This window comes from Cnephaeus nilssonii (genome assembly GCF_951640355.1).
Source record: "Cnephaeus nilssonii genome assembly, chromosome: 23".
Classification (NCBI taxonomy): domain Eukaryota; kingdom Metazoa; phylum Chordata; class Mammalia; order Chiroptera; family Vespertilionidae; genus Cnephaeus; species Cnephaeus nilssonii.
In genome coordinates this window covers 10699760-10727227 of record NC_137094.1, presented here as the reverse complement: position 1 = coordinate 10727227, position 27468 = coordinate 10699760, and the positions used below count along the sequence as shown (strand labels likewise).

Genomic DNA, 27468 nt, shown 5'->3' with positions numbered 1-27468 from the left:
CAGAGATAACTACCATTAACATTTTTTGCAATGTACAAATGTATACAAATATATGCAACACAGCAGTACTTGCAAGTGCATTTTTCATAAAAGCGTAAGAACTTTTTTTTTTTTTAAGGAATAGCTAACTAAAATGAAGGGCAATTTTCTACTTATTTTAATGGCTTTAAAAGTGCAAATATTAAGGCTTTTATTTTCTTCCAAATTATCAGGTAAGGATCTATGTCTCATCATTTATTTAACTTAGCATATATTATCCAGTGTTCATTTTGTTTTCAACCTTTCACCACTACAAACAGAATATACCTTTGAATTAAAAGCTAAGTCACACACAGATAGGATAGATTTTACTTAGACTGCTTTATACTGTGAGTTAGAAATACCACACAATTGTTTTAACGGGTAGTGATACTTTATAAACCTTTGGAACCGCAATTCCACCGGGCATAATAGATGATAATATGTCTTATTTCCCTTCGCATTTTTCCTTTGAAGTCATTAAAAGGTAGGTAGTGGTATTTGTGTTGAACACACTGACTTCCACATTGAAGCATCCCGAGTTCTAAGTGGGGACAGGCCACTGATGCTGAATGTAAGGAAATAAGTTGCTCGATCTACTCTGCCTTCCCCAGGGGACCAGAGCTCTCCCGTGGCCCTGGCGGTGGGAGGGCACCTGGGGAATTCCAACTCACATGATTTCTCATTCCTGCCTCTTCCCTCTTCTCCTTCAGCTGTGGTGATCTGTGCTGTCCTCATCCAATACCTCCTTTAATTTGGCTGAAAATGCCAGATTACTTCCTATAAGTCTCGCTTTGATTGTACTCACGCCTCTATTTTTAAACACCTTAGCCAGTGAATGCAGGACACAGTGAGAGCTATTTCTGTGATCTTGAATTTTATGTAGGTCTTTGTTCTTCTCTGTACTGTAAACAGGGATAATCAGAGACCCCAGATACTATTTACTTGGAATTCCATAAAGACACCTAGTGGCTCAAGTAGCACACATATTGAATGTAGTCTATTAAACTACCTGTATCAATACAGTATTGAGAAACTGTTTTAGTTTTGGAACACCATCAATGTGTTATCACTGGATAGTGTAAAACTATTATTTATTGTATTAATTAACATAAAGTAAATGTACTTCTGATTTTTGTAAGTTCTATTTCTTAACGTGTTTTTAGTCCACTTTGGAGATTTGAAAAACGAAACCAATGATTTTTTTAATGTTAAAACCCCATTACACTAGAATTAAAACATGTCTGGTTTTGTTATGCATTAATATTATTGTAGCATGGCTTTTTAAATGCTTGATGGTTAAGTTACTTAAAATACTTGGCAAAAAATGCATACCTTTATAAAATCTGTCCAGCTTTTGAATATGACTTTCCGAACTTGGAGAAGAGATGGAACGATGGTAATACAGTTTGGAAATCCTAGAATAAAAAAGAGCAAAGATTACCACAGAGCTCTTACTGACTTTGTATTATTATTATTATTATTATTATTATTATTATTATTGGTTTTAAATATATATAACAATGACTAATTTTCAAAAAAGGAAATGAAATGATTAGTTTTATTTAAATGATCTTAGTTTAATCTTTTTTATATTTATTAATTATATTTAGTGTTTATTTTAATATGTAAAAGAACTCATTTTAAAAATGTACATTTTATGGATACAGACAACAGTATGAAAACTGCCAGAGGAAAGGGGGTGGGGGAGGTAAAAGAAGGTAAAGGGGGAATAAATGGTGATGGAAGGAGACTGGATGTGGGTGGTGAACACAATACAATATACAGATGATGTATTACAGCATTATATACCTGAAACCTGCATCATTTTATTAGCCAATGTCACCCCAATGAATTCAATAAAAACATGATTAAATAAATGTACATTTCAACTTTTATTTTTTACATTTACTTTGGATAGAAATATATTCAAACTGTATATGCTTTAAAAGCATCGAATGCATCTAGTAGAAAAGAAGGAAGACCTAAAGTCAATGATCTAAGCTTCCACTTTAGGAAAGTAGGAAACAGTGAGCAGGAAAAGAAAGCCATAACCCAATCAGAGCAAAAATCACGAAACTGAAACAGAGACGAGCGAAAATCAACAAAACCAAAAGCTGGTTCTTTGAAAAGATCCGTAAAATCGATAAACACCTAGCCACGCTAAGTGAGAAAAAAGAGAGAAGTCACAAATTAGTCACAGTTACTAAGAGAGATGGGTGGTTGCTACCGGTGCCGTGCACTTGAACTAAAAGGCTAAGTAAAGAAGGAACAGTGGACCGCACATTTGATAACTAAGGTGAACTGGACCAGCCACTTAAAAGACAGCCCCCCAAAACTCACACAAGGAGAAACACATAATCTGAATAGGCCCATATCTTTTTAAAAAATCAAATCAGTAATTAATAACCTTCCCAAACAGGCTTTGATTCTTTCTAGTGAATTCTACCGAACAAGGGAGAAATGATACTGTTCCAGAAAACAGAAGCTTCCTACGGGAAGTACTTCCTAACCCCCTCTGTTTCGTCATCTAGAAGATGGAGATGTCCACCCCGGCCAGTGCCGCTTAGTGGTTAGAGCATCGGCCTGCTCACTGAAGGGTCGCTGGTTCGATTCCTGGTCAAGGTCACGTACCTGGGCTGCAGAGTCAATCCCTGGCCCAGGTCAGGGTGTGTGCGGGAGGCAACCAATTAGCTTGAAAAAAATTCACGTTAGAACTAATGCACTGCCTGGGTAAGTGGCAGCTGGGGGATTTTTCTCTCTAAGACAATGACTAACTTTTGTCAAGGTTGGGGGATCACGTGAGAAAGTGACCCCCCTCTCAGAGAAGCACTGAGAGACTACATCTTCCCTCCACTTTTCCTGACATTGTCTACATCTGAGATTTGGGGGGTGGGATTTTTGATAACTTCTTGATGAGCTGGAGGGGAGGCCCTGGCATACCACGTCTTGTTCACTTTCTAATTACCTCCTGAAGAAGCAAACACCTTGAAACAATACACCGGGTCATTTAGAAGGCATAGGTGGCCCGGCCAGTGTGGCTCAGTTGGTTGAGCATTGTTTCATGCACCAGGAAGTCACTGGTTCGATTCCTGCTCAGGGCACATGCCTGGGTTTCGAGTTTGATCCCCAGTAGGGGGAGTGCAGAAGGCAGCCAATCGGTGTTTCTCTCTCATCAATGTTTCTCTCTCTCTCCCTCTTCCTTCATCTCTCTCTAAAGTCAGTAAGAACTTTTTTATTTTTTTAAAGGAATAGCTAACTAAAACGAAGGGCAATTTTCTACTTATTTTAATGGCTTTGAAAGTGCAAATCTTACCCTGGGAATCAACTAGTCATTAAACCTTAAAATAAACAGTCATATTGCCTTGCCTTCATAGAAGTCAGTGTGTCTCCTTCCGTAGCCTATCATTTTCATCAAACATTGTTTTCTACTTGTTGGTTTATTCTTTCACTGTGAAAACATGTATGATAATGTTTGGTATGAAAATCAAGAAATTAGTCTCGCGGCAGGGAATCTGCTAACAACACCGTTTTAATCTTATCCTTCAAGCAGAGGCAGAAAACATATTAATTGCAGCTTAATTTATGCAACAAATATTTCATTTTAATTATGCTTAATTTTTGTCAAGCTATAAAAATGTCAATAGTTCTGACACAGTGTTTGCCTACAAGTTTTTTTTTTAAGTGAAAGAATTAAAATCAAACGCTGTTTCTGAAAGAAATTATGAAAGATTTCTAATTACTGCTGACGATTTTGAAAAAAAAAATTGCTACTCCAGTGGCCCCAAAATAACATCTGGGAATGTGTGAACTTGAAGCTTTATTACCCGATATTTGTAATTCCTAGTAATATACATGCCTCATTAACAGGATGAAATTCTCACGGGGAGGATTTTCTTTTTTTATTCATAGGATAGATCAGTGACTGTCATTGACTGCTGCCTTGTCGCCACAGAAAGGTTTTTGTTAATTCCTCTCAGAGAAACGGAGACAAGAATAAGTGAGACTGACTACTGCTGATACACTGCATTGAACAAAAGAACATTTACCATGAACAGAAGGGGAAAGAAAAATGTCCAACCACCAGGCATGAATTACATTCAGCAAAACATTAGCAAGCTCTTGCCCTGGCCAGTGTGGCTCAGTTGGTTGGGCATCAGACCATTCACCTGAGAGGTTGCTGGTTTGATTCCTTGGGTCAGGGTGGGTGTGGGAGGCAACCGATCAGTCGACATTTCACTCTCACATGGATGTTTCTCTCCATCCCCCTCTCCCTTCCTCACTTTCTAAAAATCAATTTAAAAAATCTTTTAAAAAAGTTGTTAAGTTCTTACGAGGTGCAGATCCTCCCCAAACATTGTCACACATAAACAGGCTACCTCCTCCCGGAAAGCCTTCGTCTTCGGATGCAAATGCCAGCTCCCTGCACTGAGCATCGGTGCACAATCACGCTCCTCCCAGCCCTGGTCCAGCGTCTGTTTTGCATCAGTGACTCCCTCCCAGTGTGAGCCCCCTCACTGGATGGTCAGCCTCCTGGGGGCAGGATCCTGGCCTGCTGTGTTACATCCACTCCCTCCCACATTCACATAAACTTGAGAGTGACTAAAATGTTCTGTGTTTAGAAACATCACTCTTATTTCAAAACCGTCTTTTGTGAAAGATGTATAGATCCATATTTTAAAACCATTTGTTGGGAAAGCTTCTAGTTTTAGGCTGGCCGAACAATTAATTTCCTGCCTTATCCTCAGAAATGTCCCCCCCCCACACACTGCCCTGCCCCAAACTTGGAGGATAATAAACATCTACAAAACGGCATCTGCAGGAATACCAGGAAACAGCAGTGACCCCAAATCATGATCAATGTCCTGCCAGATGAGACTTAAAAAGGAAGGGAGAACATGCCCTGGCCGGTGTGGCTCAGTGGACAGAGCGTTGGCCTGCAGACCAAAGGGTCTCAGGTTCGATTCCGGTCAAGGGCACATACCTCGGTTGCAGGCTCCTCCCCGGCCAGGGCCCTGGTCAGAGCGTGTGCAAGAGGCAACCAATCGATGTGTTTGTTTCACATCAATGTTTCTCTCTGTCTTTCCCTCTCTCTTCCACTCTCCCTAAAAAAAAAAAAAAGAAAAAGAAAAGGAAGGGAGAAAAGACCAATGAAATTCCATCCTGTTCTTCCTCCCTAAGCCCAGGACGCTCAGCACTGGGATTGAACTGGAAGGTCAGAGTTGAAAGTGACCTCTGGGACGGAGGATCTTCCCTGAAAGTTGGAAGGGGTGGCGGGGGGGGGGGGGGGGGTGTGTGTGTGTGTGTGTGTGCAGGAGTACGCCACCCAGCATCACAAATCTCTGAACATACTTACTTTAACTAGGCACATGTTTTACTTGGTAAAAATAGAGTAAAAAAGAAATAATTAGTGCACCAAAATGTGTACTATTACCCTTAGATTTAAATTTTCTTTCTACTAGGACACTTTAATTAACTGCATCGCTCTCAGTAATTGATGCCCTATTTTTTATAGTTTTTATAAAATGCCTAAATATATAATTGCTCATTTTTTAAAACATTTTGCTTTCATTTTTTTACATTTGACATCTTTAACAACGCTTCCCATAAGCAAGTCTACAGAATAAAACATATAAAAATGCAAATGAGATAGTCAACAGAAACTAATGTATTTTATAATGCCAACTCCTTTTATAAGCTTTGAGAAAATTATATACACATTCACTAGTCTATGTACAATATTTAACGTCTATATCTGAACCCAAATTACTAAAGACGATGATCTATTTTTCTGAACTCATGTCCTTTTCCCAAACTAAATCAAATGAAGAAAATGATGGGAATTTCCTCTCAAGCTATTTCATACATGGATGCCCCTGAACTTTACTGAGTCTAAACTCCAAAACATGTGCAGGTAAATCACTTTGGTATTCAAAACACTAAGGGATGTTTATTTGCTGTTGCCATTAAGAGCACAATTTATTGCAGAACATTCAAATCTAAGTCTTAATTTATTTAAACTCTATAAATGAAAGGCTGTTAAATTCGAGGATACTGACATTTGATAGATAAGAATTTCATCTCAATTTTTAATACACTCTTTCATTATTATTTTTGAACAATATAAAATTTTTGCAAGATTAAGAAGACAGAAAAATAGAACAATTTAAATGATTATGACCTTCTGAAATCCTATGTTTGGCATGGTCACACAGTAGAGGAGAATAACTCTTGAATCAAGTTCAATTCAACTATGTACGTATTTTTAATTATACCTCCTTTGTTACACATAAGAATTTATAAGAAACAAAGTAAAAAATAAGTATGTCTCATCATGGTCAATAGATAATAATGGTTACTAATTAGTTGATATCTCTTTTTAAATTGTACTTTAAAACTAAACCATTAATATATGATGTCCATAGTAAATGAACTATATTCAATTAATACTTAAAAATACTTGAGAAACTTTGGCTGGTTGAGTAGGTTAACCACTCCTGTAATATTATTTCATCTCCTATTTTATTGAAGAAACACTTTTTATAAGAAATACTAGAGGCCCAGTGCACGGATTTGTGCACTGGTGGGTCCCTCAGCCTGGCCTGCGCCCTCTAGCAATCTGGGACCCCTCAGGGGATGTTGGACTGCCAGTTTCGGCCCGATACCCATAGGCCAGGCCGGGAGACCTCACTGGTGCATGAATCCGTGCACTGGGCCTCTAGTATGCATATAAGATCTTTGGTTAATCTCTTCCCGCCTTCCCCCCCTCCCTCCCTGCTTCCCTCTGAGATTCATCAGTCTGTTCCACCTTTCCATGCCTGTGTGTTGAGCACCTGCCCCCTGGTGGTCAGTGCGTGTCATAGCTACCAGTTGAACAGTCGAGTGGTCAAATGGTCGAATGGTCGAACCGTCGCTTAGGCTTTTATATATATAGATAACATAAATTCAATATAAGAAACAATATAAAGTATGAAAGTAGCAAGTTCTAAGTAGTTCAGATTTGGCAGTGATGCAACTGGCTAAAATGATTTACTAGTGTATTCACATGCCTTATAGCCATTAGCAATTTGAAGGTTAATATAAATGATGAATAGAAAACATCTCTGAATTAAACTTGATAAATTAAAAGTGTTTTAAACAAATCAAAATCTTACAGAGGTAATTCAGAGTTTCTTTTTAACAAATAATAACCAGAGTGGTCTTGATTTTATTCAATACTACTGAATAAAATTTTGACAATATATCTTCACTTTACTTAAGAAAAGAAAAAAGAAGTATTGAAAAGCCACTTTAAAACTTTACTTTATCATGAATATAATATTAATATGCTAGACTGAAATAATTATAACTGTAGATTCTTTAATGCAAACATTATTTAGCAATGTACTTTAGGACATTAATGCGTAATACTTTATGTATCTCTTATGTTGACATATGTTTAGCTAACATAGATGATGACATAGGTGTTGGTCATCAATGATATTTCTAGAAACCCATTAGTTTCCAGGAGCTTGGAAGTTAATGGCCAAGGTATTTCAATTAGTGTCGTCTGCTCTCCAACTCTCCGGTTAGGGCCTATCCAAATTTTCAAAACTGTTAATATGATTTAGGGGATATTAACCTCACACAATGTTCCATTAAGCTCTTATCCATCACGGGGGCTAGTTAATTAGCCTTGGATGAATTTTCTCTTCCAAGAATCTCACATTTAGAGCCCTGGTGAAAACTCCTTTTTGTCTCTGCCATCAATGGCCCATGGGACTGGCTTAGGGTGTGGGAGGCAAATTGCGAACAACAGCTACCACCATCTACGTCCTCACGGGCGAAGCAGAAGAAGTCATCACAAGAGGGCCCAGGGCTCAGTTACCCCAGCGCATCTTCTGAGGTTTTCAAATGGCACAATATTCTTAGTCTAAGTAAATTGCTCTGAAATGCCTCCTTACTTCCTTAAATTCATTGAAAAATTTTCAGTTAAAGATGACATTCAGTATCATATTAGTTTCAGGGGCACAGCAGAGTGGTTAGACATTTATGTAACTTACAAGGTGATCCCCGATAAGTCTAGAACCACCTCACACCCCCTCGATCCCCCCCACACCATACACAGTTACTACAACCTCCTTACTTTTCACTTAATCAGAAACATTAGAGTTGGATCTACTTTGGAGTCATTAATTCTTTGAGAGGAATTTCTACCTCCCCAGGAGCCTTCGGGATAATGGGTGGAAAACGCCAAATGGTTGAGCTACAGCAGCCAAGCTGGAGGCAAGGCTTCCTATAGGTTCTGTCGGGGCTCGCTGCATGCGGGGGCCTCTGGGCCACGCAAACAAGAGTTGAGGAGGCACCACCGGGTTAGGACTACACGTGTTCAGCTCTTCCGCCCAGGATTCATGTTGGAGAGCCAGGCAATGAGGGTGAGTGAATTGCTCTGCCCTCTAACTGAAGCCTGGAAGAAGACTTGACCAAGGAGACAGAAGACACAGATCCACAGTTCTCTACTACGTTGGTAAACAGCTAAATTATTAACATTATGTATTACTAGAGGCCCGGTGCATGGAATTTGTACATGGGTAGGGTCCCTAGGCCTGGTCGGCGATCAGGGCCAATGGGGCCTTCCTTCCTTGCCGCCCCCTGGTGGTCAGCGCATGTCATAGCTAGCGGTTGAACTCCCAAGGGGACAATTTGCATATTAGCCTTTTATCATATAGGATTACTTTTGCTGTTGCAAACATCTTTTGTGCTAACTTAGTCTCCAAAGGATCTGATAATGAATCTGGTCCTGTAATATGCAAAGATGTAATTGATCGCCCTAAGTCAAGTCCAAACACAGCCTGAAGGATCCAATGGTGAGGAAGTAAAACACGTGCAGTACGGACGATCTATTGCTGTTGCACCTGAACTCAGTTTACTTGTGTCCAAGGGTGAGCTGCCGCTGCAAAACTCCATCTCTATGAATCCACAGCTTACAAAATCTTACAAAGGTTATTCCATCAAATCTTCATAATAGTGTCTCTGTTTTGGAGACGAGGAAATTGAAGGCTTTAGATAGCTTTCTTATTAAACTACATACTGAAATTTGGTTATAATTCTTATTACATGTCATTAATATTATATTTGGGCAGAAACTGTTAGAGTGTTTAAATGGTATTTTTTAAAAACTTGTTAACCGACTATGGATTACCAAATGTAGGGGTAAAGAGGTAAATCATGAAAAAGGTTTTCAGTAGATGATAACACACATGGTAAACACTTCAACAATTTTAAAGACTACATACTGAAAACTTAGGGTTCCTAGGAGGGCAAACCTCCAAGTACCCAATAATTCCTTGCCCTATTAGAATATACTGATATATCTATGCTTAGATGCTTAAGCATATACAACATTATGCATATATTCTTTTTTTTAAAGAGCTAAATTATGTTTTAATACATTTTTATTTGATTTCGGAGAGGAATGGAGAGGGAGAGAGAGATAGAAACACCAATGATGAGAGAGAATCATTGATGGGCCGCCTTCTGCATACCCCCTACTAGGGATTGAGCCTGTAACCTGGGCAAATTCCCTGACTGGGAATTGAACTGTGACCTCCTGGTTCATAGATCGATATTCAACCACTGAGCCTTGCCAGCTGGGCCAGAGTTAAATTATTTTTAACGACTTCCAGCTCCAATATTCTATAGTGACACGATTCCCAGCAAGTCTTCGAAACATCTGGAAAGAATTTATAAAATCTTAGAAACTGGCATACAGGAGGAAAAAGTAGGTTTAAAGAGCTAGTTGAGATAATAAAGCATAATTATTAAGAATCTAGACTTCAGCAATGATTAGCTTTATTTTCTAGTCTGTAAAATGAGAGGAAATGATAGTATCAACATCCCAGGTGAGTTCTGAGGCTGATACAGAACTTTGGTCTCAGTGCTTCCAGATGTTTGGCTTAATCCAAGATGTAGACAAAACGATGCTGAACGATAAACAGGCAGCTCTGCTCCCCTAACAGTAAACTACCGCCTACGTATTTATTTCTTAGAAACTCTAGCTGGAATTTCAGTCACTAACCACCAGCTGTGATGGCACGTGGTACACCTACATTTGAGAGACATGCTGTTTGACATGACTATGCTTTACTGCTACCTGGAGCAGGACTGAAACAGTGAATCCACTTTCATTTTGGGGGTCCTTTTATTCGCTTTCTACCACTTGGTCCGCTGATATTCCTAATAAAAAGTGTTTTCTTATAAACTAGCCCGTGCAAGCCCTGTCCTGAGACTGTAATATTTTAAAACACACACACACAAAAACAACAACAACAACACTCTAAGCTTTAGGGAAAAAACCAATTACAGAAACAGCATTAAAAACGCCAAGCACCAGGCAGAAGCAATTCTGGATCAGTTTAAAAAAGTGATTGATGAGACTCTAATCCAAGCTGAAGGACCAGTTTCACGAAGAGCTGTGACCATTCCGCACACTTCATTAGCTGCCATAATTAGCCTGGTGTTGCAATTTGTCAGAACTGGTGGGGACAATTTTCCTCGGAATGCAAACATCAAAAACACAGGGCCTCTCAGACTTCCGAAGGGGCTGGTGAGAGGCTTTGTCTGGCCTCTGTTAACAAAAAGATTAATTATTGCTGATGGGAGGCTGGGCGGTGATTGTCACTCTGTCCATGTGCATTACTTTTAGCATTAGAGGGAGGACGTGGGTGACACCACGCCACTCCATCAAGTGGCCTCACGTTGGAGCACAGAGTCGCTTTTAATATCCGGGGCATTTCTGATGGGTTTTTCTTTCTCTTTGCAGGGTCCAAGACTCACACCTAACCTATATAATAAAAGGCTAATATGCAAATAGACCAAATGGCAGAACAGCCGGAACAACTGGTCGCTATGACATGCGCTGGCCACCAGGGGGCGTGCGCGGAACATGACGGACATCGGCTGAGGAGGAATGGTGGAGCAGGTGAGCGGGGGCGCCAGACCAAGGTGGGTGCCAATTGCTGTCATCAGGGCGAGCCTCTGCTGCTTACGGAAAATTCTTTGCTCCTGTGTGCCACGGTCCTGCCCGGTGCTAGCCCCTGCTGCCGGCCCTCATCGCCCCTGAGGACTTTTCCACCTCCCCCTGCTCCTGAGGGGCAATTGGGGCAGCAGCCACCGCTTGCACCCTCTGACAGTGTCGGCCCTGCTCGCACCCGCTGCTGGCGCTGGCCCCAATTGCTCTGTGTGTGAGCAGTGGCAGCAGGAGTGGGGCTGCTGGCAGACAGAAGACCGGGGCCAGGCAGGGGTGCAGAGGATGGGCTAAGACCCGCCCCTGTGCCTACTGCAGCCTCGCTGCCCACAGTTCCTTTCAAGGTGCACGAATTCGTGCACTGGGCCCCTAGTTCATTGATATCAGGATTTTCAAACAGCCTCCAAAACACTGAGAAGTTGGGTCGATGCACTTTGCCTCAAGTTTTAGCTTCTTCCTTCCTTAACTGTGCAGATCAGCAAAAGCGTGGTTCCGTATATTTCTATGATCAAGATATCTTTCAAATACATTTATAAATCTTCCAAGACCACATGTGTTCAACAATCTATGAAGCTACATTCATGTCACCTGTATTTATGAATAGAGCAATGTCATCTCAAGCCTGGATGAAGGGGATATACTTTGATTTTCCACAATATAAATTCATGAAATCTAATGAAGAGGGATGGAAGGAAAGGGACTCTTACTTAGTTTCCTTAAAACAAAACTGACTTAGTCCTTTTGCTATAGGTTGAGTTTATCCAAAATCAATAGTGTATAGCTATATGCAGTGTCATTAAAATTTTTTTCCAAACTCTTAATTTTTAATCCCCTTGGCTGTATCATTATTTAATTATTTGCATTAAGATCATTATTGCTAAGCCCAAATTATGTTTTTTTTAAAAAATCTCGTTCCTTGAATTGACCTGCAAACTGGAAGGAATAATTTAGTGATATGTGGAGGGAGGAGCCATAGCTGAAGAAACTAGTATTGTTTTCAAATCCACTTCATAGCAGAGAAAAAGTGTTAAAGTGAAAAAACATAACCACATCAGAGGACAATGCTTCCCTGAGTTTCCAGGGGTGGGGATTTTCCACAGATTCCATCACAATCAAGTCATTTTCACCTCAAACAACTGGACAAATATGTCACTTAGAGATGGGTTGGCCAATGGAAATACAATGTGGAAGTATCTTATATAATTTACATTTTCAAGTAGTCATGTTAGAAATAGAAACGAGAAACAGGTGAAATTAATTGGATGGGAATAAAATATTTTAACCCAATAAGTCCAATTTACTGTCAAGGTGTGGGCATGTTTAGAGGTTCTTTTGTTGAGCATAACTTCAATTAGAAGGAAACATCTCATAATCTCATGACTAGACAGAGTATCTACAGTTTTTGGAAATACGTCTGGTTTGACTGTTGGATGAAAAGAGTTTCACATACCATCTTGGTTGTTTCTTTCTAAATTAGCATGAATGGCTCTCAAAGATGCTGCCCCAAAATCCTGAATGGAGGCGTGCATACTCCTTTACGGTAGTCAGCCTCAGAGCCGGAGCCTTGTCAGAGAATGGTTGGGACGAAATGAGAGCAGAATATGAAATGAAAGGTCCTGAAGGTCAGGAGTCAACTTTAAGTAGAAGTTTCAAAATACTTGGGGAGAAATGTGAAACCATGGCTGGACAACACAAGGAGTTCACTCACAGATTGGATTACCTGGAGAATTTTAATTGCTATGATTTAATGCACTCTAGCCATATTACGCACGGTGCCAAGAAGTCACACATCCTTCTGAACAAACTCTTACTCTGGAAAATGAGATTAGAGGGAGATCATTAAACCGACTCTCTAATTCTGGAGGAAGTGCTTCTGCAGGCTGAAGTGGAAAATGACAATCTGTTTATGTCTGCACAGGCGGAACTCTCTCTACACCAGGGACATTCCCAATCTCTGCTCAAGTTCACTTCCGCTTCAGTGTCCCTAACATGACACACGGGTTTGGAACTCTCCGCTGTCACAGACTGTATCAATGATGCAGACTCCAAAACTCAGAATCTCAATGGTTTAAGGACAAAAAATAAAATAAAATGACAGGAGTTCAATCTAGAGATTTGTAGAAAATTTTTATGCACCCTTACTCCAACCTTTGCTATCTGACAAAGCAAATCATTGGGGTTCTAATTCCATTGGACACTACATACCTTAGTAAATTGTTATTTTTGAGATCTTCGCCATTAGAACAAAAGGTTGAAATCAAATTCATGTCAAAGGTAGGGGTACTGCCAAATGAAAGGCCTATCCCGACATTTCAATTTATTACTCAAGTGCAACCATGGTAGTGTTTTCATTGAAATTTATTTTTATATAATTTCGATACTTGCAAAATTTGGATTCACTCCCACATCTTTATAAAGCAGACACTTGAGGGTAATAACTATAAACAAAAACTTTAGAAAACTGGTTACATTTTTCTTCACTTTTAAACTAAAAAATTAGTTTCCAATAAAATTGATGGCATGCAAATGCTATTTTGCATTTGTATATTTGCACTTTTTTTCTTCTTGAGAGAAGGTAAATAGTTTCATTTAGATTTTCCCAAGGGTCAGATATCAGATTATTAATTTGAAGTCTTAACATCATTTCCGAAGAAAAAGAGCAGTCTCTTCATTTAAACTAAAAAACCCACATTGCCACTCTTGCATTTTAAGTCAAACTTCCCACATAACATAAATGCAAGATCTGAGGTTGGCAAAGGGAAGTCAAACCACGTGGCTAAGTTGGAGAAAAGCAGATACCTGACTTACATTAGTGAGCTGGTGAGTCTGTGCGCTGGCTAGGTCTTGGGCGCAGACGTCCAAGCCCACAACCATGGAACATGCCCTTGTAACGGATCCTTTGTCCTACGTCACTCTTTCTCACTACGCTTCCACAGAGAGAATAACCCAGGGTAGAGTACCACTTTGACATGCAAATTTCAATATTTATTTCTCCTTTCTACCCATCCGATGATGCCTTTCCTCCATGTGGGTGTGTTCACAGCTGAGCAGAAAGGACTAATGAGCTCAACGGGCAAAGACAGACAGATCTTGAGTGTATGCAGTAGACAGACGTACGTCAGTTATTGTGATCTGAAGGCAACTAACTTTTTGACTATAATGTTTATAAATAAAAACAAGTTACACTGTCAAAGGTAGGGGTACTGCCATATGAAAGGCCTATCCCAACATTTATATATAATATTGTTATTATATATAATCCTATGAGGTCATTACATATAATAACAATAAAAATTATTATTTATTTACCAAAATTAAAAAGTACATATAGGAAAGAGGGAAAACTTGAAAAGAAATATCTTTCTTTGCTTTGAGAAATAGACTTTACTGAGGCAGTATTTTATGCTCTATTGTATCTGTAGCAGAAAGAAGCTTTCTTAAAAGTATGTCATCAAAAATCAATCTTTAAATTTACCAATGATTATTTTAATACTACCAAGCGGTAACTTTGTATTAATACATGGGCTAGCCCGGCTGGCATGGCTCAGGGGCTGAGCATGACCTAGGAACCAGGAGGTCAGGATTCGATTCCTAGTCAGGGCACATGCCTGGGTTGCGGGCTTGATCCCCAGTGTGGGGTGTGCAGGAGGCAGCCAATTAATGATTGTCTCTCATCACTGATGTTTCTATCTCTCTCTCTCTCTCTCTCCCTTCCTCTCTGAAATCAACAAAAATATATTTTAAAAAATACATGGGCTACATTCTTGGATAATTTTCTTCATGGAATACCAAATACTGAACATTTAATATTTGAACATCTCCCAATCGACAAAATCATCCAACTTCATATCCTTTTTTTTTTTTATCAGCATCTATGTCTATTACAGATCAGTAAGATGAGAGTTTGAAAGTCAAAGCATGAAAAATTTTATCAGTAATGTTTTGGAGTGAAAAGAAATAAGTACATATGTTAGCTAAAAATATACCTAATATATCCCCTCATCTTTTTTTTTTTCTGGAATACTTTTAGAATTTTTACTGTACATTGAAATTTAGGTCATACTAGCTGTATATATGGAAACTTACTTTCAAAACTGAGTATACATTTTATATCTCACATCCTGTACTACCTTAATTATGCTGTTAGGACCAGAAAGTATATTCATACTTGCAGATTAGATTGCTTCCAACCTTTGGACATTATTTATGCATATTAAATGTCAACATGAAAATGACAGATGATTTCTGCATTCAATTAGAAGAACAATATGCGCTTGTCTCAAAAATCATAGAAGAGATAAAGTCAGCAAAGTTTCGGCTCCAAACAAAAGTAGTTTCAAATTCCACTTAGTTCTTTGAAAAAATGCTGTTTTGAAGAAAATGCTTTCGCCTTTTTTCCGAGTTTGTAGGCTTTAGCAATATAAATGAACTTGTACTGATTAAGTCAACAAATAAAAAGGAAGCAATTTTCTTAAACAGTACACACGACATAAAAGTGAAGGAAAAAGTATATTGCAAATGCTATTAGTTCTTCATCATTGCTATCATAAAGGTCAGCCTGACACAGGGTACTAGGTTGGTGAGCTACAAAGAAATCTGGACAGATATGCCTCCAGCCCAGTCTTCCAATGATGAATCATTTGATTCATAAAGGAACATACTCAGAAAGAGTACAGAGTGAAAGTAATAAAACCCTGAATGAATGCACATAAAATGCATTTTATGTACCCTAAGAAAAATTAATTTTGGACTTGGCTCCAATTTTTAAATTTTTTAAGAATTGATTTTAGAGAGAGGAAGGGAGAGGGAGAGAGAGAAAAACATGAATGGTGAGAGAGAATCATTGATCGGCTGCCTCCTGCAAGCCCTCTATTGGGGATCGGGCCTGCAACCTGGGCATGTGCCCTGACCGGAATCGAACCATGGTTCATGGGCCGACACAACCACTGAGCCACACTGGCCAGGCTGTGAATGCGATTTTTATATCAGCATTTAACTTTTTTAAATACGAAACTTGCCAGCTGCATCTATCTTCACTGGGAGAGGGGCTCTGAAGGAAGCCGAGGGAGGAAACTGGTCTCCTAGCATTTGGCATAAGTGAGTCAGTCACTGGATGGAAGGGATTTGGAAGATACTGGATGTCGGGAGGAGAGATGAGTTCTGTGTTGAGCATAATCGGTGTGAGCTGTCGCAGGGATAAGCAAAGAAATCAATTGAAAGAGTAATACAGCCACATTTTTTTCCCCTCTCTAATGCTGCTTACAGGCAAGTTGCACGATTAAATGAAGAAGGTAGGCAAAGCAAGGCATTTGTAATACAACAGACAAATGACAATGCCTCGCTAGTGAGACAGCATAATAAGGACCATCTAATTTTCTCCTTAAAATCCATTTATTCTCCAAAGCCCTCGATCATCATCAAGGGAGCACATTTTTCAACCAAGGAATTACAGAGGAGGAGAATTAGATTTTATTAAATATTCCAATTGTGGTGAGCAAACTCTTCACAAATAGCTCTTGGAATAGATTTAATAAGAAAGTAAGGTCAATATTTGTATCCTTACAGCCAACATTGTGAGATATTTCGACTACTTTTGTACCTTGATAGTATGTCATCAATATCCTTAAAGTCGGTTGCTGCCTTGGACTATCAAGTGATCACCTTTTAGTTAGTTAATTATCTGATATTTCATGTTTGTTACACTTTTTAACATGCTAGCAGATCTAAATGTTCCCCTATAGTATATAATCTTATAACAGCCATATAAAAAGTAACTTGTAAATTAATGCAGAGTTAATAACATGGTTATCAACCTGCCACTTATATAACACAAGTTACAAGTTGTAGCAATATGGCTTCTAGCATCTTTTTTAGGATGACTATAAATGTCTAGTTAAGTAACTCTGTGAAGAATGTCTTTACGAGAAGATATGTTGCCTTTAGGCATAATTGGGAAAATATTCAGTTAAGTATGTTAAATTAAATTAAATCCACAATATTAATTTTTGTGATGGAACAATTTCTTCAAATGAATTCTCAAGCAGGAAGCCCAGAAATGAAAAATTTAGCTGTTGTTGTTTTGGATTAGCAATAATGCAGAGAAGACTCGCATATGTTGAATTTTTAGGGACAAACTTCACGAGGAACTCTTCGTAATTGGGGTTCAAAACTTTCAGAAGGAAAACTTCATAGGCAAGGTATGAAACCTCTTGTTGCCAAATGAAGACCCTGTCCCTCGCCACAGTGGCCAGGTGCACATCTGGGGCAGGCATCCTACCCGGGCTGATGCAAATCTTACCAATCTCAGGAGGAAACATTGGCCATCCTCTCGTTAGAGCTGTATGTCCTAAGTAGGAGGCGTGCAGGAGGCAACCAATCAATGATTCCCTCTCATTACTAATGTTTCTATCTCTCTCTCTCCCTCTCTCTGAAATCAATAAAATGTATTTAAAAAACAATAATCTGATAGATAGATCTCTCAATCCCCAGACTTTATTGCAGCTACAAAAGAAATATTTTTAAATGGCTTACCATGCCTTATAAAGATGCATTCCATTACGTTGGCTCGTTACTCAAATGTAATATTTTAGATTCAAATGCAAATTGAGCCCTTAGGTTAATACTTATAGACTAATATGATCTGATCTAATCTACTGAAAATCTTGGACCCATCATTGCACATATTTTCATTCACAAGTTAAAATTCAAATCAGAAACTCTTTCAAAGCCACTTTTAAAACCGTAATTGAAAATTACTACACAATGTAAGAAATCTATCAGAAGCAAGACAGCGATTACAAAGCAAAGGTTGTATAAACATGTTCATCTCAACAGTTCACATTTAACCATTCTATAGGTTACATATTTTTTCTATGAACAATATGCCAATATTTGGCTCTGTGCAACGTTCTAAAGTGCATAATAAACTAGACAGAGTATATATAAATATTACATGCAAATACAAACAGACCTATTGATTCATAATAAAAATTATATAAACTTATACTTTTCCTGAAACCTACTGACTTCAAGAAGTCTGACGCCAGGGTAATAAAAGGGAGGGAATGAAAGAATTTCAGTCCCCGATGTATTAGTGAGAGAGAAAAAGGAAAGGGAAAAAAAAAAGCCCTCCAACTGAATATTGGATTATTGCAGGCCATCCACATAAGCAAAATATTTTCCCTCAATTACACCTAATTATTTAACTGTTTACATTCACTAATGAAATGAAACAACACAAAACAAACAACTGCAAGGGGCTGTTTTTCAGCGAGTGCATAATCATCTATCAACACGTACGGGAAGATTCTTAAAATTCCGTGGAGCTGGCCTGTTCAAACAGAGAGGCATATTTTATCGCAATCAGGGCATAGAAGTAAAATCGCCCCTCACCGAGGCATGTGGCTCCGTGTACAGTGCAGCCGTAATGATGCCCACACGCCACACGGGCGCATCAATTACCATCATCATAATCACGGTCGTTAGGCTGCATGCTCATTACTACCGGGGTCCTGGTGACAGCGGATTCAATCACCGGGTGCAACGGGCAAGCAGCCCCGGTCCCACCCAAGTTTCTGCAGGCGGCGATGTGCCACATTAAACCTCTGATACGTTCCACATCCCCCTCCATTCCCGGAGCCCTGGGCGGTAAAGGTCAGCTTTATGTTCTGTGCAATATGCTTAGGCCCTCTAAATTAATTCTCTGGAGGACTGGCTGTTTTTATGCTCTGGAGCTTATCAATTCTTGTTTAGGACCAAAATGCGCGTGAACATAACAAAACAAAGCCAAAAAAGGCTGCTCTACCCGTGTCATTCACCAATAATAAAGCAGGTCAACCTCAGTCTCTTCCCGAGTTTTGCGAACAAAGGAAAAGATAAACAGTCCCATTAAAGTCAGTTGTCTAAAGTGAATATAAAAGCTAATTCCAATTAAGATAGAGGGGCCTAGACCATCATTTCTGCATTGGTTAACACAAACATAGGTAAATGCTTTGACAATCAAAAGAATGTTATTAGTATACGGAGCTTTTAATTGTCCAACACTTTTAGATCTACCCAAATAGATTAAGTTAATAGTGACTGGTATAGTCCCCTTATTAAGTTTCATTTCTATTTTAAATATTGAAATGAGCACAATGAAGAATTTACAAATACAAAGTAGATACCAGCACTTAAAAAGTTTGGCCATTTAACACGCAATTTAACTCCAGGCATTTTACAAGTACATCAAAGAAATATGAGTACAGTAAGTTATATCATCTGTACTTTATTTTTTTTTATAATTGATGTCTATACTTTTAAGAAAAATGATATCTATGTTATTTTTCATTATTGATTTTCATACTTTCAGTAGAAAATAGCATTATTTGCTCTCAACTCCCTGACTTTGTGATGTCTTTGTATAGTGTTATTCATATTACTACATTAAAAATAAAGCAAAAATATTAAAAATATTTGACATATTCATCTATCTTGTGTGATGTGATTCGAGAAAGATTAACATTCGCTTTTTTTCTCAACTGACACCCTTCAAAACAATTGTGTGACAGATTATTTGAAAATGTTAATCTCTCTGCTTAAAGAAGGCAGAAGAGAAAGAAAGTTCTCTGTGTAGACAATCTCCAACCATGATGGAAAGGCTGAAGAAAGGAACCAAAAATACTTAATTGAGCTGTTTCTTGGCTGAAAGCAATCTATTGCGCTCAACTACATCATACCTGCATTTACAAGTTTTTTATAGTCCGTCTTCCCCTAGACAGTGGTCGGCAAACTGCGGCTCTGTTGACTAATGAGTTTGCCGACCACTGGGATAGGGGCTTAATCACAAGGAACAACAACAGCCTGTAATTATTGGAATCGAGAGTCTAGAAGCCTAAAACCACTCCAGCCTTTTCCTTCTTTAGCTTTCTGAATGTCACAACTCCAACCTCCCTAAAACTGTCTTGAATCAACTAAAAATGAATAAATTGTGGCCTCCAATTTATGAGCTCAAAAAACAAAGTTTTATAAAAAAAGAAATTAAAGAAAAATAAGCCTGATTTTAGCAGTTTATGGGGTACAACAAGTCTCACCCAAATCACTTAATATCAAATTGAAATAAAAATATTTTTAATAATTCTAAGGTTTACATATCAATAATAGAATGACTACTTCGGTATTGTGCAGGTTATACCGCTACAGAGAGGGATAATTTGTTTATTTAATACAGTTATTTGAAGAGATCAGAAGGAAGGTGGGAAGAAGTAGGAAAGGAAGGGAGAAAATAAAGGGAGGGGAGGAGAGAAAAGAGAAATTTAGGTTTGCATTTAATGTTTTTCTACGTGGTTTTGTGTAGGGTTAAGTAAACTAATGATTTATTAAAATTTAAAGAATTCCTATACATTTCTTGCTTAATTTTCAGGGCCTACAAGAACAATTACTCATCATTAATTCTTTAACTATATATATACATTCTAAAAGTATATAAGGGTACACAATGACTCCTAAAAAACAACAATACCCAAATAAACTATTTTTCTTTTTAATGAGTATCCAACAATCTTTACATTTCCAGGAACTGCTTACTTAAGTTAGATCCGGGCAAATTCTTGGAATATGTCAGGATGCATGAGGTGAATCTATTGTAGAAAGCCAACAAGTACCATACTCTTTTAGGAAGAGACATTTGCATAAGGATCTTTGTTTTTCTGAAGTAGCTTACTGTCCAATGGTGAGTCATTTGTATTTTAGAAGGTATTAATTGTAATTTATATTTGTTGTCTATTTTAGCCTGTTAAAGGGGACACTATTTTTTTTTAAGGTTGCATCAACTTACCTTGCCACCGATCCACTTATTAGGATTTTCATCTCTGAAACGATGATATCCATAAGCATTGGAACTATACTTGCTTGATAAATGCATTGATGGAACGTACTTTCCATTCTTATGGTAGGAAGAGAATGGCAAAAACCTGAAAGAGCAGTAAGGTGATATTCTTCATTGGATTTCTAGAGACATTTGATTAAAAAAATAAAAATTTAGCCTGGCTGCTGTGGCTCAGTGGTTGAGCATCAACTCATGAACCAAAAGGTCACAGGTTCTATTCTCAGTCAGGGGACATGCCTGGGTTATGGGCTCGATCCCCAATAGGGGGCATGCCGTGGTTTATACAAACACGTCATTACGTGAATGCCTGGGCAGTTGGAGAACAACTGGTAGAGATCTCAGAAAGCAAAATTTAAAAACAGCCAATTAGCTTCAGGGAAAATGGGACCATTGCAAATATACAGTCTTTATGCACTGAGAATTAACATACTTCATCTTTTTTCCCCAATAAGAAAAATTACACTTATCAGTTTTTTTCTGATAACTACTCTCTTTCATTTCCCCCCATTTTTATAGGCACTTATAATTCTAGATTCTCCTCCAACCCATTTATTTCACTGCCAGATAATTCAAACTGACAAATTATGAACCCCAATTGCCTGTTGGGTCAAGCCTACATTCTTCAGCCGGGCTGTCAGGCCGCCCAGCATGCACTGGGTCCGTTTGCCCTCCTACCACTCCTTCTCTGTCCTAGTTTTATGATGTGTTGGTCTGCAGACACTAAAAGCTTATGTAATAGTCTCAGGAAGTATTCCAACCTGTCTATAATGTCGATGTTATGCACCTTAAACGTATTTACTTTAAGAGGTCTGTAATAACGAAATTCCACTATTCTGTGGTCTTTTATTTAAGACAAAAAACGAACATTCTATTTTCAAGGAAACAAGGGACAACGAGAGAGCAATCATCACCGTACAGCTAATAAAGGGATCTTTTGTAGACAAATTCTAGAACTTCTTAATGATGCACAAGCTGATTGTCTGTATCCCCAGTGTCCTGAAGCACCAGAACTTCATTAGACAAAAATTAAGCTGGAAAAATGAAGGCAGCCCTTTGCAAATTTCCGCTGGAAATTGGCTGGGAAAGGCAGAAGTCTGGATCAAAAGAGGGTAATCATGCTAACGGTGCCCCGAGCACCGCGTGGGTGATACGATTTGCACACTAACTACCTCTCCCATTACCGCTTGTTTGGAGTGTTCTGTGTTAATGGGGTTAGCTAATCTAGTATTTTAACTTAAAAAGGCTCTGCTGATTAATAAATGTTGCACACTGTGCCAGTAATTAAAATAAATGGGAGCGTTACAAATAAAAGTTGAAATGTTAAGGAAACACTCTCTGAAAACATATGATAATGCCTATTTACCATAATACAATAACCGTTTGGAAAACATGTAGATTGCAGAGGGCTAAAGTGTTTGAAGAATCACATAAGTCAAAAAAAGTTTTGAGGCGTGTTGAACTTCCTTATCACTATTCTTTGTTAATAAACAGAACCAGGTCTCGTTTTTATACACTACATTAAAAAAAATTTTTTTTCTGTTAATCCTCAATCGAGGATAATTTTCCATTGATTTTTAGAGAGAATGGAAGGGAGAGGGAGAAAGAGAGAGAAACCCTGATGTGAGAGAAACACATCGATTGGTTGCCTCCGACTGGGGTTGGGTATCGAACCTGAAACTCAGGTATGTGCCCTTGACCAGAAGGAATCAAACTTGAGACCAGAAGGGCTATATTTTAAATTGTGTTCTTTAATTGAAATTCTAAATATTTTGCTTAATAACTTTGATTCCGTAGCAACCAGTTAATCACACAAATGCATAGCCACATGCAGAAGATGCAACTGTGAACTGAAGAGATATTTAAAAGGCAGAAAGGAGAATCTGAGGACCAATATGACCCTGGAGAAGGAGAACAGAGAAACTCACATGTCCCTACCCTGGGTAGAGTGTTGGGCCTGCAATTCACACTTAAAACAAGAAGCCGGCCCTGGCCAGTTTGGCTTAATGGATAGAGTGTCGGCCTGCAAAATGAAAGGTCCTGGGTTCCATTCTGGCCAAGGGCACATGCCGGGGTTGCATGCTCAATCCCTAGTAGTGGGCATGCAGGAGGCAGCCAATCAATGATTCTCTCTCATCATTGATGTTTCTCTATCTCCTCTGAAATTAATAAAAATATTCAGAAGAAGAAGAAGAAGAAGAAGAAGAAGAAGAAGAAGAAGAAGAAGAAGAAGAAGAGGAGGAGGAGGAGGAGGAGGAGGAGGAGGAGGAGGAGGAGGAGGAGGAGGAGGAGGAGGAGGAGGAGGAGGAGGAGGAGGAGGAGGAGGAGGAGGAGGAGGAGGAGGAGGAGGAGGAAGGCAGTAAGAACTTAGAGCTCTAGAGAGGGGAAACCATTGGTATAGAGTTGGTAGTTGGTGTCTTTTCAACAGAAGCGATCAGAGAGATTATGGAAGGAAAGAAGGAAAGAAAGAGAAAGAACAAGAGTGGAATACTGAATCTTGCCATCAGCTTAGTTCCATCCCACTACCTGTCACCAAAATTATTGCAATATCCTCCTATTGGGTTTCCTTTCTTCCAGCGCATTTCTTCTTAAGTACATCTGTCTCACAACAAATTCATATTCTTTTTACAGCATCCTCTTACTCAAAGCCTTAAGTAATTCTCCATTATCTACCGATAAACCCTCAGGTCCTCGGCCTGAAGCCTGGCCCAATTTTTCTTTCCACTGCCTCTCATGTAAAAATTAGTTTCTGCCAAACTGGTCTTCTGGTTGTTCTGTGAACTTTTCCTGCCATCATGTTTTTTTAGTTTTCAAACGATCCACCTGCTTTTATCTTTTTCTTTTCTCTACCAAAATCCAGATCGTCCAAAACCAGAGAAAACTCTACATTAAAAAAAAGTCATGGCACTGATGGTCTTTGACACACGCTTGACCGTTTTCCGGAGCTCTCCTATGACAATGCTTGCTCAGAATTGCATTAGGTTTCCTGGTTCGCTTCAAGCTAGAAGCACAGATATCCATGAGAATAGAGCCTCTGTTTTCCTTGGTGCTACGTCCCTAGAGCCTAGGACTATTTCTGACATGCACACAGTTGCTGGATCAATAAATGCCAGAGTTGCCCCGCCACTGTAGCTCAGTGGTTGAGCGTCAACCCATGAACCAGGAGGTTACGGTTCCACTCACATGTTTGTATTGTGGGCTCGATCCCCAGAAGGGGGCATGCAGGAGGCAGCTGATCAATGACTCTCTCTCTCTCCTCATTGATGTTTCTATCTCTCTCTCCCTCTCCTTTCCTCTCTCAGAAATAAATAAAAACTTATTTAATAAATGCCAGAGCTTCTCATAAAAATTATTTGCCAGTTATTTACCAAATGCTGACATAATATCCTGGCTTCATAAACACTGACCTAGGAATGAGGAAAACCATTTCTTCAAGAGACAAGAGAAAATGGGATCAGCTTCTTTAGGACCAAGAACAAACAAATAAAGCTTTGAAGTGACTTCTCCACGAAATCCTCTGCAATCCACACTCTGTCAAACAGTACCATCCCCTCTTCCTATGCTTATCTTGAAGAACATGTTGAAGACTGTGACCTCATTGGAAATATGGTCACTGCAGAAATAATAAGTTGAGATGAGAGGAGGGTGGGCCCCTGATCCAATTCGACTATTGACTACACATATGCAATCGATATCCTCATCAATACTGTCCTATCTAAAACATTTGCACGTCGTCGAAAATGGTTGCTTTCGGAGAGGTCATGGGGACCTGACCTTTTCTCACAAATAAAAGATTCTCTGCAATATCAGAAATGGAAAATGGCAGATAACGTAAGGCCCCACACACGGGACAGCTGCTTTTTTAAGCTAAGGACTCACATGTTCTCATGAACATTTCTTGCCGAGTCGCATCTTCTGAATTCACTTCTGGCCTCTTTTAACGTATTGATGGGTTCCGCCACCCGCAACGTTGGCTCCAAAGGCTTGTAGCGCTGCTTCAATACTTCACTGATGTCACGGAAGGGGCCCTGGCAAGACAGGATGTTTCATTACGAAGGATTCCTTTACCGCGTTATTGATGATCAAGGCTACTGAATGCCTACAAAGCACAGCAAGCTTACTAAACTAATATTTTTTAAAATATATCTTTATTGATTTCAGAAAGGAAGGGAGAGAAAGATAGAAACATCAATGATGAGAGAGAATCATTGATTGGCTGCCTCCCATATGCCCCACACTGGGGGCCGAGCCCATAACCCGGGCATGTGCCCTGACAGGGAATCGAACCAAGATCTCCTGGTTCATCGGTCGACGCTCAACCACTGAGCCACACCGGCCGGGCCTAAATTACAACTCATTCTTCTCTGAATTAGAAAATACATGACACAATATTGCATCTTCAAGAAATACCCACACTAGTACAAGTGATGATACTGAAAATGTGTTACATTAATTTTCTGCACATCAAAAGAGTTTTTATGCTAAAACTGGTAAGTCTATAGTTATAGTTGCTCTATTTTCAGATTTTTAAAAACATGTTTCTTTGAACATAATTTGCAAAGAATCCTCTCCCTTTTTGAGTAAAAATAGTAGAAACAATTCTGAGCTTAGCTTTCAAAGAAACACGGCTATCAATAGAAAAAGGATACAAGTGTTTTTTCACTAAAATAAGGCTTTTAGGTGAATGTCAAATCTTCTATTTTATTCTTTCTTGTGTTCTTTATTTAAAATTCTTTGATACAATAGCAGCCATGCAATCACACACATGCACAGCCAAGTCCAGAAGCCACAACTGGGAAAAGTGATTCACCACATGTCCTGCCTTTAAATTAGTAGTTACTTATATACCAGTTATGGGAATCCACTGGTTGTCTGACGAATTAGCATCACATGATGCACAATACAAGTCAGAGGTGGCTCGAGATTTTGCTGTGCCATTAAGTACATATAGTGTTCTCTTTTTGCCACCATTGTGCAGGAGCGAAGTGATGGAAAAGGGACCAAGATTTCTAGTCCTATTCCTTATCCTTCCTTAACTAGGTTATCCCTAACAGGCCACAGCTGGAGTTCCTGCCGGCGCTGAGGGAAGACAGTGGGCTAATAAAAAGAAATGATTCACGCCTCATTTCTGTTCACTTATGTTTTACATTAATAGAAACCAATAATAGGAACCAGTTACCATAAAAGTCATGGACCGTAAATAACACAAATGGCAAATAAGTATCATCTAGTACTTTTCACAGCTGGACAGGAGGATTGCTATATTGGAAAGGAGTTAATGAATTTTTATTGGAACTTTATTTTTTAAAGATACAGTAACATGATTCCAAGTTCACTATTAATATATATACATATGTATACACATCCCCACTTGATATATATGTTGACATATATCTTTTATTATGAACTTTAATTTATTATATGTAATTACTAATATATTTATGTATCTTTATATATTTCATTTACTATATATTTGATGTATATATACTTTTTAATATATTTTTATTAATTTCAGAGAGGGAGAGGGAGAGAGAGAGAGAGAAACATCAATGATGAGATAGAATCATTGATTGGCTGCCTCCTGCACGCCCCCTACTGGGGATGGAGCCCACAACCCAGGCATGTGCCCTGACTGGGAATCGAACCATGACCTCCTGATTCATAGGTCGATGCTCAACCACTGAGCCACACCAGCTGGGCTGGAGTAGTTTTTTATACAGAGTGAGGTAAACAGAGGCACGCCTGAGCACAGAACCCCTAGGCAGGAGCCCTGGGAGCTTGGTGTGTGAACCAAAATCAATCCAGTTCTGGGATGATGCTACCTGGTGGCGGTTGTACTCCCAGTTTAAGTGTTGGCGGGGATGACAGAACGATTGCTCTCTGGGATTTTCAGGACTGTCACCCAACACACCTCACTCCACGCTTTATCTCTATCCCAGTCCACAGTGAAGGTGGTCTGTTTGTTTCTACTGGAGTCTTGCACTGTTTCGGGCCCTCTCTCATTCCCCAACTTATGTACTAGTACTCTTAAAAGTACTCACATCTAAATTATGTTTACAGTTGTATGTAAAGATATGGGTCATCAGATGGCAGGTTACATTAAATATATTTGATAACACATACAATCTTTCTAGCAACAACAGGTTATAATGAGTACTGTTTATAACAATATTTTCAGTCTGGCTGGAGTGCTTGGTGGTTGAGCATCTACCTATAAACCAGGAGGTCACAGTTCAATTCCCAGTCAGGGCACATGCCCGGTTTGCTGGCTCAGTCCCCAGTAGGGGCGTGCAAGAGACAGCCAATAAATGATTCTCATCATTGATGTTTCTCTCTCCTTCTCCCTTCCTCTCTGTAATCAATAAAGAAAAAATATTTTTTAAAAAGCAAAAAAACAGTATTTTCACACAAAAGTCTAGATCTTAACCCAAAATCCTATGTGTTAACTTCTCATTCAAAACATTACATAGTTCAATACCAAAGAAATATTTGATTGCTTCCTTGGTGTATGTTTTAAACATAGTTTAGATTTCTTACTTAACATTAGATCCTATTAAAAAATTCCTTTTTATGATCACAAAGA

At 38.9% G+C, this 27468-nt stretch overlaps 1 protein-coding gene across 1 annotated transcript in view; it reads right to left on the bottom strand.

The window, feature by feature from the left end:
- SPATA17 (spermatogenesis associated 17) overlaps positions 1-27468 on the bottom strand; it is a 102058-nt gene that overhangs the window by 38516 nt on the left and 36074 nt on the right. The window contains exons 8-10 of the mRNA XM_079763452.1: positions 24765-24913; positions 20838-20973; positions 1354-1436 (exon numbers count right to left, since the gene is read on the bottom strand). Of these exons, the coding sequence (XP_079619578.1) occupies positions 1356-1436; positions 20838-20973; positions 24765-24913 (366 nt within the window). The 3' untranslated portion in view covers positions 1354-1355. The remainder of the gene's footprint in view (positions 1-1353; positions 1437-20837; positions 20974-24764; positions 24914-27468) is intronic.